Source organism: Lissotriton helveticus, chromosome 5_1 (assembly GCF_964261635.1).
Source record: "Lissotriton helveticus chromosome 5_1, aLisHel1.1, whole genome shotgun sequence".
Taxonomy (NCBI): domain Eukaryota; kingdom Metazoa; phylum Chordata; class Amphibia; order Caudata; family Salamandridae; genus Lissotriton; species Lissotriton helveticus.
Window position 1 is genome coordinate 456,866,010 of NC_136065.1, and position 13,165 is coordinate 456,879,174.

Below are 13,165 nucleotides of genomic sequence, written 5' to 3' on the forward strand. Positions count from 1 at the left end.
GCCTGGGTTTCTTCTAAAGAGCATTCAAGACCTAGAACAGCCTCCCTCTATACATTAGGGCCTACTCCTCAATTCTTGAATTCTGAAAAAAACGAAAGACCTGGCTCTTTTGGTGGCCTGCTGGGGTCAGAAGATCACTATGTCTGTGATTTCTTTTTAGTAAAGCAGATCTTTTTTTAATGCATCTAGTTTCCTTAATGGAAATGGGACTGCATTTACAAAGAAAAATGTTCTGCATTGAAAAAGAAAAATCTACTTTGTTTAAGAGTTGTCAGTGGTCCCAGCCTAGCATTAGACTTGAGAGATTAGATTGAGGCAGTATCAATTTCAGATAGGATCAGCCCACAGGTGCATTTTAGTCTCACTGTTTTTCTACTTGCTGTTTGGGTGTCTTCTTCCACCTCCATTGTAATGCATGAGAGAGACCTCCATTTTAAAGTATGAGGGACTATTTTGCAGTCAGCAAGCAGCCCAGGAGCACTGGGCAGCACGTGCTGACAAACACATGAAAAATTAATGCTGCAGAAAAGGGAAACAACCCTTTGTTCGGTAGCATCCATTATTGAGATTCTTTTGTTTGTGCATGTGCTCCAGTACACAAACAAGCACTGGGGAGCCAGTATCGCACGGTACAAATATCAAACCTACTGGCTTTGCCAATGCTTGATTAAATATCCATGCATGGTTGCATGCACAAAAACCTTTCTTTTCAAAGTACTGTACACCAAAATCGGAGGCTGTGCATATACATCTCAACTTTTTTTGAAGCAGCACATAACTGGCTGCTTTTGGCTGGTGCTGGGTCTGCAAGAATGCATTCTATACTGGGGTCTTCTTCTGAATCCACCTAAAGTCCTCACTATATAGAATTTCACAAAACAAACACATCTGGTTAAATCGATTCATACAGACATTACAATACATTTTCCACAAATTCATCCTCAATCTAAGGCTAAGGTATTGGATGATTATATCACACGTTCATTTGTATGTCATTTTTTTAATCCCATTTTTCCTGGGTATTATCTAGTGTAGCCCCACGGGTCCAACCCTGCCAAAAACCTACTTCTGGTAGGATCGATCCTTTGGATTTTAAACTGGCTCTCGACCTCTCTAGACCTATTCTGCCTGGAGAACTGGAGGAGTGTCTGTCAGGGTTCACCACTTGGGTGGCCAAGGCGGCGGCTTCTGCAGCCTCTCCCCAGTCTTTTAGACCGGCCAGAGACTCCCCGTCCAAACCCTGGTTTAATGCGACTTTCAAGGGTGCTAAGCATGATTGCAAGGTCCTGGAGCGTGCCTGGCGTCAGAGTGGATACTGTCCTATGGCTAAGAGGAAATTGAAAACTACGCAAAAAACCTACTATGAGGCCATCGCCGTGGCCAAAGGGCAATTCTTTGCTGCCCGTATTGACTCAGCTAGGAACAATGCCAAAGAAATGTTCTCTATAGTGCAGAATTTTACTTCACCCCGGGCCCAGGCGAGTGTTATTCCTTCTTCCCTCGCCTGGTGTGACACACTTTCCCGTTGCTTTAGAGAGAAAATTCAGGCCATTCAGGCTTCCTTCTCCTCGGGCAATGGCAGCCGCATGGGTCCTTTGGCTGGTCAACCTGCCGCCCCTGCCCGCTCTTTTTCAGCTTTTAGAGCCGTTGCCCCCCTGGAATCTCTTAAAATCCTCCGGGGGCTTAAGTCTGGCTCTCCTGCCGACTCTTGCCCGGCCAGGCTCCTGGCTGCGGTGGCAGAGAGCGTGAATGTTGAGGTGAATTGTATTGTCAACTTGTCCCTCCAAACTGCAGCGGTCCCTTCAAGGTGGATGCAGGCGAAGATACTGCCTCTTCTTAAGAAAGCCTCTTTGGACCCCCTTACTCCTGGGAACTATCGTCCCATCTCCCTTCTCGCGGCCATTGCTAAGGTCTGTGAGAAGGTTGTTAACAACTAACTCACAGAGTATGTGGAGACAGAGGGACTCCTGCACCCAGCACTATCAGGGTTTCGTGCCTCCCACAGCACTGAGACTGTCTTATTGGAGGTGGTGGAGGCTATTGGGGAGTGTCTGGACGGGGCGGGAGGGCTGCATTGATATTACTTGACCTCTCGGCCGCGTTCGACACGGTCGCCCATGCTCTCCTTCTGGCCCGACTGGCTGAGGTTGGGGTATCGGGAGCGGCCTGGAGTTGGCTTTGGTCCTTTTTGGACGAGCGGGTGGAACAGATTTGGCTCAGCCCTTTTTCCTCTTCCCCCCAGCTGGTCACCACTGGAGTCCCTCAGGGATCTTCCCTCAGCCCGCTCCTCTTTAACATTTATGTTACGCCTCTTTTACACCTGGCAGAGGAGCATGGGGCTAAGGTGATGGCCTATGCCGATGATACGCAGTTGATGTTCACCTGGGATAAGACCTCCATCTCCGCCTCAGCAGCTCAACAGTGCCTAGTCTCCATCTTTAAATGGCTGGCCGATGCGCAGCTGAAGTGTAATAAACAAAAATCTGAAATTCTTCTGTTTGACAGATTTCCCGCTGACTTCTGCGAGCAGTTGTGGCCCCCTGACTTCCAGCTCCTCCTGGTATCGGGACAGCCGGCAAAAAACCTGGGAGTCTGGTTCGATGAGAGCCTCTCCTTTTCCGCTCATTTCAAGAAACTGGCTGGCTGCTGCTTCGGTCTCAATAAGTCTCTGCGGACCTTTTTCCCGCTTCTTCCTCAAGCGGCTAGAGAAACCGTCACCTGCGCTCTGATCCTCTCCCGCCTGGACTACGCCAACGCTCTCTTTGTTGGGTCCCCTGGATATCTGCTTAAGGTAGTCCAGAACACGGCCGCTAGATTGCTATTGGGTATCTCGGCAAGGAATAGCGTGACCCTTCAATCACGCTCTCTTCATTGGCTTCCTGTTGCCGATAAGATCAGGTTCAAATCTCTAGTGTTGGCCAACCGTGCTCTCCATGGTCCCCTCTATCTGCAGAAGCGGTTTTCTTTTTACTTCCCGGCTCGTGCTCTTCGATCTGCGACCCAATGCTTTGCCCGGGTGCCTCGCTTTAGGCTTCAGAGGATGGGTGGCAGCTCCCTCACTGTGAAGGCCAGTGCAGCCTGGAATGCCCTCCCCCTTTCCCTGCGGTCCATTCAGAACCCTGCCACATTCAAAAAGAAACTTAAGGCTTACCTTTTTGTTTGCTAATCTCCTCTTGTACAACCTCTCAGGCATCGCGCCGGGACACTCATGAGTATCCGCGCGCGCTACAAGTGGAATTAACATAACATAACATAACATCTTTATCCATCTGCAGCCCGTCTCTGAATGCAAATTTATTTGCACTTTTTCATTTAGAAAACTTTAAATAGAATTTGCAGATTTCTAGACACCTCCCTCCTGCTCTGAAATGCAAGTCTGACATTGTTAAGTTCAATTCACATCTCTCTACTCATGTGGCAAACATATTTTTGTGTGTGGAAAAAACACTCCAATTCTGCTACGTGAATCTTTGAAATCTTTTTTTTAATGACACCTGTAAAAAAGGTTTAAAAACTAGCGTTTTGTTCGACCTTGATATTTTATTTTCAGCCAGTCTAATACAAGATATCACTATCTTGACTGATTGCATACCAAATTGAGAAGTTTCCCGCTCTGTAAAGATTTGCAAATGTGTTCTTGTCAGAGACATGAGAAATTGCCATTCCAGGATGACAAAATGGAGGACACAATCCCACTCTAATGGGCTTGTTGCGAGAAGGGTTTATTCAAAGGGACAGTTGGGAAGAAAAAAAGGTACATTATCCAATGAGATAAATACCATCTTAGACAGCAGTAGATGCCTGTAGTGCATGCATTAAAGCCTAATTAAACTTTAGAGCCTGAAGTTTGCTTGGAATCGTAAAAGTCTTTTGAAGTTCTTAAGAGCCAGAACATGTATTTTTTAGGAGGTTTGTCAGACCAAGAACAATTTCAGCTGAGTTGTCAGGGTATGGCAGTTGCATCTATTCTTATTTTGAATTAAGCATTTCTTTGTATTGCCACTGGCCTGCCCATGTGTGTACTGTAGATTCTTTCTGTGGTATGAATAAGGGGTGGACCCAGAAGTGGATGGGACTGCGGCCTCTGTGGGTGGGAGTGTGGTGTGCCCATGTATGGCAAGTGTGACCAGACCCAGATATTAGTACTGGTGGTGCCAATATGGTGGATGAGGACAAATTGTGGAAAGGAGATTACTGAATTGGTGTGATATGTGGCCTTTAGGGTGTTCCACTCATGAAAATCAGATGTACTTTTTGATATCAAGACTGATTTGAAAATGGCTGGGTCCAAACTGGAATGGCGTGGCAAGCAAACAAATTATGGAATTAACCCAAACCTGTGACTTGGGGTGAATGTTTGATTTGTTCAGCATTCCGTCCATCATCTGTTCTTTTTGCATTTATCACTTGTACAGCAGCTGTTGTGAGAACTGCTCATTATGTAACATTTAAAGTATGCACAGTATCAGTAAAGGTTTTCTATTTCCAGGATTTCCTTTGCGAGAATACTCAGCCTTGCTCTATATATGAATGCTCCCCGCTATGCTTCAACAGAATTCCTCCCATTGGAAATGGACCAATTGCAGTGGCCCACTTGCTGTCTCTCCAGCTGCTCAATTGCCCTCCCCTTACCTTGAAACACTATTAGGAACCCCCACATAAGTGCCAGTGGACACAGAGGCGCCTAATGTGACATTTGTTGTAATTCAAAGCAGGGATCAAAGTCCATGTTCATGCCAGTAAGCTCTTGCTTACTGTCCTAAACCTATGGAATAACATGCTTATTGTCCCCTGAAAGTGCTTGTTGCTTCGTCCGTGATATATATAGTGCTACATAAATAGAATTTCAATACAATAGTAGTTAATGCAGGAACAGTTTCCACAGCCTTCCAGGTTCAGGTTCAAAAACAAGTTTATTTAGACATTTGTCCATAAAACATTCTAAAAAAACACACTTAACAATTAAAACATTTAAAATGACCGCCCTCCTGGCTACCCCCCCCCCCCAACCCACTACATTTCATTATTAAAATGGTGTTTTCCAACTTCAGTGCCCTACAGGCCTAACCAGGGCCAGAGTAGAAACTAAAATCAAACTTGGCAGAAATGTGCAAACCAGGATGAACTACAAAGGTGGTAGAACGAAGGAGGCCTTTCATGATTGTGTAACGGTGGCTCAGAAAGCAGCCCCCTTGGGAAAATGCCAAACTAGCCAATCTGGCCCTTTAAGGGAGAGGTGTGGCGCCGCGGCCAGGGCGACTGACGCTGGAATCTGGGGATCAGGGTTCGATCCCCGGCTCCGGTGGCAGGTTAGCCCAGCACCATGTGACTCTGGGCAATAGCTTGCTTAATCTCCCCGACGGCCCCCAGCGCCTAGAGACACTTACGGGTGATTGTGCGCTTTACAAATGTGGATTATTATTTGTAACTCAGGCCATCACTTGGGACAAATGACAGCAGCATCAGTGGCTATTGGATAAGCGTGTATAGGCGGGTACCAGTTTCCTTCCGACAGATGGCACACCCATTCTCTTTCATAAGTATTCATGAGCCTATGTACGTTGAAGCCATGAGCAAGGAACATAGGGGCTGATTTATAGCTTGGCGGACGGCTTACTCCATCACAAGTTTGATGGATAGCCTGACCACTGTATTACAATTGAATTAGGATACAGTGTCGTAACACAGGCCCCTGCGGTGCGATGGGGGCCCATGTTCCCGGGGATCCCCTCAGCACAGTACTCTGCCCCGAGAGCTCCTTAATGTGTTCGGATGGGGCCCCTCCAGGTACCTTTCAGGGGCGCCATCAAATTTTGTTACGCCAGTATTAGGATATAGTAAATTTGTAATTGGACGGACGGGATATCCTTCATGTTTGTGACGCAGTACCCATCTGCCAAACTCTGAATCAGGCCCATAGATTGCTTCTTGGAATATACCAGTCAGTAAATTATGCAGCTGCCATCTGACTTCTGATAAGATATTGAAGACAGACTACACTGCTTGTTAACACTGAGCTGTGTGTGTGTGTGTGTGTGGGGGGGGTGGGGTTCTTTGCAACTGGAACCTCTTCTATGCATACCCTTGATGCAGACTGGGAAAAAAACTGTGGGGCATATTACCAACAAATAGCGATATTTATCGCTAAGTAGGCTTAGCGGCAATTTTTTTATCGCAGCGCATCACCGGATTTTATCGCTGAGATAACGTGCTATTAGCAACGTTTATCTCAAAAGTGTTAAAATTCCCAGCGATAGCGGCAAAATGCATGAATATCTCTGAGAATACAGCGATATTCACGCATTATCGCTAACAGGGTCTTAGCCATTATATCCATCTCCCATTGGATATAATGGCTAAGAACTGGACTGAGCAGGCATTAGTTTTTGGAGATATTCGCGCTAAGCGCGAATATTTCCATCGCTACGCCTGCGTTGGTAATAGGCGATAGCGATGTTAGCGACTGCTTTCAGTCGCTAACAGGTTGGGTATGCCCACTTTGCATGTCATTAGCGATGAATATCGCTGACATGCACAGCGGGCCCCAAACCGCTCGCTATCGCCTACATGCGGTTGCTAACTGCTGTTAGCGACAGCTTGCTAATAGGGCGATAGAATTATCGCCCCCTTGATAATATGCCCCTGTGTTTGTAGGTATATTTTGCAATTTCAGTTTTATAGATCATTTGTTGTACTTCTGATAGAACATACAATGATAGACACATATGGATCCAACTAGCTATAACAAATAAAGATTTCAGCATCAATTATATTAAAAAATGTCAATGTAGAAAGCTAAAAAGTATTTTGCAGCCCTGGTGAAAAAATATGCAATCTAAGCATTTTCCAGAATAGAATCCTAAACTAGGATGCCAGCCAAGACTACCGCATGTAACAAGAACATGACGTTACGCGTAGCTATTTGTATTGCACATTTACATGCTAGTCAAAGGCTTCACAGGTCCGGATGACGCAGCTTTGGAAAAAACATCCACCTCTGGCGCAATATGTATCACATGTGACTGTTATCATGTTGCGTTTTGTCTCAGCTTCTATTGCAAGTTATTCATTCAGAGAAATAAAAGAAATGGAAACCAGGCCAATCATTGGCTATCTCTCGTCCCCCATGAATTTAGTGAGAGAAGACAAGAGAGGGAGTTGTGTGACTCCAGAGCTGTGGAAGTGAAGGAGGTTGAATGGATAGAGGAGCATAATTAGGTATAATAATTTCAAGTGATGTAATTTCTTATTACAAGGGATGTTAAAACTTGCTTAAAATATGGCAAGAAAATTAGTGACAAGAATTCATGAGGAAATACACACGCACAGGTGTAACAACAATAACTACACCTTCTCCTACCTGGAGCAATCTCGAAGAGGTGCTTTCCAGATTCCTCTGCGTTGGGGATGAGTTCGGTCACTTGGTTCCCTTGCAGCTGGATGCACCCCTATGGAGAGAGAAACAAGAAACCATGATCTGGAGAGGAGCTTAGCACACGGGGAGCCAGGGAGACTCCAGTGGAAGGCCTCCATAGTGAACACAAACCCAGGAGTGAAAGAAGCTTGGCACAGGATAGCAGAAACCAGACCACATCATGCAGTGGACCACATCATGGAGTGCCACAACCTTTTACAATAATTATGGATTCCGAGCAGCACTAATACACACGTGCACGCATAGGTACATGCACATTAGTGAAGCTTTGCATAAAAAGAACCAGTCCACGTATCTTGGAATGAAGGAAGCTAGTAGAATGAAACAAGCATACTGAGAGAGGTACACTCTTAAAAAGGTAGTTTGTCGCAAAAGGAACCAGGAGAGCAACAGGAAAGCACAAGCATCAAGGAGTTCTATGCAATTTGTGAAAGAAACACTAACTGCAGAGGGCCAAGGTTTTTCTTAGGAGCCCGTGATTCGTATTGCTGAATGTCAATGTTGCCAAATACCAAGGCTACCTAGTCTTGATTCACCTCATGCCTCTTTCTTCCACCATCCTCACATTCTCTCTTGCTATGTCACTCTTGCGGGTGCTTTTTAGGTCGAGGCCTACTAGACAGCGCAGCTGTCTGATTTGCTAAAGACATCTTGTGTATTTTTTCTAAAGTTGACCTAGGAATGCATTCTGCCCGTTGCTTACCATTGGCTTTGTGGTTTGTAACTCACATTCCATTTTCTGGCTTTCTATTTGCCGGCTTTATTTGCTTTGGGTTGTCCATCTCGAGTTTGTCCCTTCTGTTGCCCCAACCTTGTTTACTGTATTCTTCCGTGAGCACGCTTTCTGTAAATAGGCCTTAAATCTTGTTCTTATCTTGTCACATTGGCTGTGCTTTCAAAGACAGTGGTCAAATGTCAGTATCTCTCTTCCAGAGACCCTGGTGTTTCGTTTTCTTTCTCTGACTGCAAAGTGAGTACCAATGTAAGAGGAGGGGTGTAGTATGTTTTTTTTGTTGTTTCAATTCTACCCTACTATAATCCACTCAATCTGCCCCACTCCAATCTACTCCACTCCACTCCGATCCACCTACCCTAATCCACCCCAGTCCACTCTTCCCCAATCTACCCCACTCCAATCTACCACAATATATCCCACTCCACTCTACCGCAACCTACTCCACTCCAATCCAATCCATCCCACTCCACACCAATCTATCCCACAACACCCCAATCTCCCCCAATTCAATCTACCCCACTCCAATCTACCACACTAATCTACCTAATTTACCCACTCAGCCCTACTGTAATCTACCAAATCCAACCTACTCCATTCAACCCGAGCCTACCCCAACTCCACTCTACGCCAATCCACCCCACTCCACTCTACCCCATCTACCCCATTCCACTCCACCCCAAACTTCCCCACTCCAATATACCCCACCCCACATTAACCCACTCCATGCCACTGACTTTTAGCCATGCTGAACAGCCACACTGGTCCACAACATGGCTAAAACCCATTGTCAATGCCAATGCTCTCGCATACGTGAGACCTATTGGCTTTGCAGATACTTGTTTATTCCTGCTTTCTCCTTATGTCAGTGTTTTCCTTTCTTTCTCGTCCTCCTTTTTCCTTTTTTCCTGCCTTTCTCTCTCACTCTGGGACAATGTCTGACAATGAAAAACACGTCTGGTGCTGGTGCCTACAACCGTCAACCACCTGCACAAATTAAGCACTGCCTGAAGAATGACAAAGAGAGGATCCTAGGTTTGTATGGGAAGATAGAAGGACGAACATGGATACTGAGAGAAATAAGCATCAAGGGCCGAGTAAAGGTTAGAGGACCAGGACCCGTGAAGTTACTTTTGTAAAGAAACAGGTATTAGATGAGACATCCAAGCTATTTTATCCGTAAAAGTAAGTTAAGTTTTCTGCAGCAGATGCCGGCAATTCCGTAAAATGTAATAAATTGCTGATCCATTTCAAATACAAGAAGGACAATTTTACGAATTTGGAAAGGAAAATATAAAAATCATTGCCTGCCCAGTATAAATTGCTTGCAAAGCATCAAGTCGCTTGTAAGAGTGTAACATTAACAGAGGGCTTGTAACTAGGGCTATCGGAAAGCTCATACCCTCTTTGTCCACCCTGGATATTCAATAGCGAAAGCATCAATTTTAGGAGCTTTAGTCATGGTTCAATTCAATTAAAGTAATTAGATGAATCCACCTGATTAAAATGATTTGCAGCAGGCCTGCACGCCTCGCAAGATAGTATGTCGGTGACATGGGGCCATCTGGTAACCCTGCACATATGACTCACTCACAGCGCGGTGGAGTCGTCTATCAGCAGTAATATTTCTGCTGTGCCTCAGGGAATCCATTTCTCCGTGCCCTCTGACCCCGCGCAGTAACGCACCGTAAGTGGCTCTGTACATTTCATGATGATGCGATCCAATGACCAGAATCGATGGCCTCTGCCTACTCTGCACTCTCTTGGTCTGTGCAGCCTCTTCCCTTATTAATGAGGGTTTATAATCCCGCTGGGAGCACGGAGAACGCCAATGGTTGTTTATTAGCAGGATGCGCAGAGGTTCACCACTAAGGAACCACTGGCAGTGCACAGGCGGCTGTTACTCAGTGACGAGGGCATGGGATGTTCAGGTAGTGTTTCCCAAATCAAGCAACAGAGACCGTGTACAGTGGGACATTTCTGCCACGATGCACACCTAGTGCATTCTGGGATTTGTATTACACTCAGAGGCATGGGCAGGGCCAAGTGAGCAATCCATCACTGGGAAACAGTGCTGGAAATGGAAAAAAGTATACTCTTGAATCAGTGCTTGAAATGGAACAATAGAAGTGCAGAATAGAAGTGTTTCTGAGATGTGCGGTACTCTCCAATTAAAAGTATTACCTCACTCTTGAGAAGGACTGGTACTCTCCCTCGTAAAATAAAAAAGTGCCGGTACTCTGTACAGGACAGTACCGGCCGATTTAAAGCACTGTCTGGAATCTCATGAACTTTTGAGGGGCACAGTTTGAGGGGCGCTGCCATGAGGAGTGGAACCAATGACACTGTACTGGGGTGAATGTATGACATTGTTCTGCATTCTATCCATCAACTGTTGTTTTGCATTTGTCACCCCCAGTGGGATGGGTATGCTCAGACGTGAGTCCCATGCTCTCCACACCACTGGAGTCAAGCTATCCTGGCTGAAGACGGCTGATAGCCAGAAACCGGTCCTAGGATGCTTGATTCCGGTCCAGGAAAGATATGGCTTGGCAATTCGGGCTGGACTGTTCCCATGAGGCACAGGGTCAAGGCTGATTTGCATATGGCCATGTCTGAACTGGGGTGGTGTGGAGTGCAAAAAATCGATGGATTTAGGCCCAGATCTCTGTACTGGGGTGAATGTATGACATTGTTCTGCATTCTGTCCATCAACTGTTGTTTTGCATTTGTCACCCCGAGTGGGATGGGTATGCTCAGACGTGAGTCCCATGCTCTCCACACCACTGGAGTCAAGCTATCCTAGTTGAAGACGGCTGATAGCCAGAAAACGGTCCTAGGATGCTTGATTCCGGTCCAGGAAAGACATGGCTTGGCAGTTCGGGCTGGACTGTACCCATGAGGCACAGGGTCAAGGCTGATTTGCATATGGCCATGTCTGAACTGGGGTGGTGTGGAGTGCAAAAACACAATGGATTTAGGCCCAGATCTCTGTACTGGGGTGAATGTATGACATTGTTCTGCATTCTGTCCATCACCTGTTGTTTTGCATTTGGAACCAATGACAGTCAATGCATTATTTTTTGTGGAAACTCTGATACCACCGAAATTGTCAACAAAGCAAAATGTATCACCAACTGAGAGTGTTAAGCAACGTTTTGCGTAAGATGAAAAATAAAGTGGTCCATAAAGGATATGTGGCCTAAGAAGAGTAATTAAGAATCTTTTATAAGAGGTGTGGTCTCTGTAAGTAAGAGTGTGTTCTTATATCGGCTCCCTCCTGCTTCTGGTCATCTTCCTCCTGACCCTCATCCTCTACATGATCCGCCTTCATCTCTTCATCATCTTCCTCCAGGTCTCTCCCCTTCCTGTTATGTCTGATCATCCTCCTTCTGGGACTATCTTCTGCTCTTCCTCTTCGTCTTTCTACTCTCGGTCCTCTTCCTCCTCTCTTGGATTTCTTACCGACCCTCCTCATAATCCTAGTCTTCCTTAGGGCCCTGCTCTTGCTTCTCCTAGTCCTAATCCCCCTATTCATTGTTCTAGTTCTTCTAGACCCTTGTCACCCCTTGTCTCCTTGCCCTCCTCCTCCTGCTGGTTCTCTTCTTAGTCCTCCTCATGGTCATCCTTCTTCTAGTTCTTCTGCTCAGCCTCCTGGTGCTCCTCTTTCTGGTCCTCAGCAGGTCCTCCAAGTCTTATTATAGGCACACATAGGTCTGGACCTGTTCATACCCCTCCTTGTCTGTTTATCCTAAATCCTTTTGATGCCAGTCCAGTTGGTGTTGAGCCCCATTATTCTGGTCCTCCTGATCCCCCTGGTCCTGTTCTTCCCAGCACAAGCAATGGCCCATACATATGGGCTGCCAAGGTCTCTCCGTTCTGTTTCCTGATCTTTTTATATTATACCAAATAGCGAATACTTGCTTACTATTCACTATTGGATTAATAATTAAAATGCTGACCGCCAAGTCGAGCAACTCCATGTCAGGTAAGTTGCTCTGTCTGTTAGCTAGCGCAGTTGCATAGAGGTGCTGGTGTCAGCTGTGAGACAGGTTTTCCAGGGCTGGAGATGTTCCAGCCCTGACTTTAGGGGTGTGACACACCTCAGTGCCGCGTCATTAGTGATGAACTGTAGCATCAGCCATACAAGTAACCATTTGCACTTTAGGTTTAAGCTCTGTACATGTCCAGCGCTAACTGTCAATCATCCTGTCACCTCACCCTCTTCCTTTTCATTGTGGGGTGAATGGGTCATGAACCTCTGTAACCCACCCCACCCCACATAGTGGTGAGTTAGTAGAGTGTGAAGTGCAAAAGAAGGAATATGAAAGCTGGAACCAGGCATCTCTGCAGTAGTTCCAACTTTCAGTTTGCTGTTTCATGCTCATGGTGATAGGGAGCTGTGTTCCTTCTGTCATGCCCCGAGGTCCCACTCGATGAGAAGTTCTGATTGCCTTGGTCCCTATAAATGACGCACCACTTCAACAGAACGCCGCTTTGCGTTCTAGCGTCTAGTTCCCTATTCTGCTTGTTCTGTCCCCGTAGGAATTGCCTGACTTCCGGTTTTTGTCAGTTGTGTTTCCTGTTCTGGTGCTCTGCGTCCTCCGTGCGGGCGTTCTACTCTGTTGTATCCTGCAGCCCTCCTTGGTGGTTTCGTTACCACGCTGACTCTTTCACCCTTGTGGGGGCATTTCTGATTCCTTTTGGCTTTTCTCCACAAACACGTTTGGAGCAATTCGTGTTTGTTTTATTTTCTGTTCGCCGTTTATTCCCCTGTTCCTGGTGCTCCGCCCGGCGGCCGGGTCTTTCCCCGTCGTCCGGCCGGGTACTGCCTATCACATATTCCCCTGTTCCTGGTGCTCCGCCCGGCGGCCGGGTCTTTCCCCGTCGTCCGGCCGGGTACTGCCTATCACATATTCCCCTGTTCTTGGTTCTCCACCCATCATCCGGCCGGCAACTGCCTGCCGCATATTCCTATTTGGTTCACTGGCCGGAGC

At 46.4% G+C, this 13,165-nt stretch overlaps 1 protein-coding gene across 1 annotated transcript in view; it reads right to left on the reverse strand.

Annotated features, from left to right (window-relative positions):
• Positions 1 to 13,165, reverse strand: part of ARHGAP22 (Rho GTPase activating protein 22) — a 485,114-nt gene that overhangs the window by 314,698 nt on the left and 157,251 nt on the right. The window contains exon 3 of the mRNA XM_078642703.1: positions 7,361 to 7,448. Within this exon, the coding sequence (XP_078498829.1) occupies positions 7,361 to 7,448 (88 nt within the window). The remainder of the gene's footprint in view (positions 1 to 7,360; positions 7,449 to 13,165) is intronic.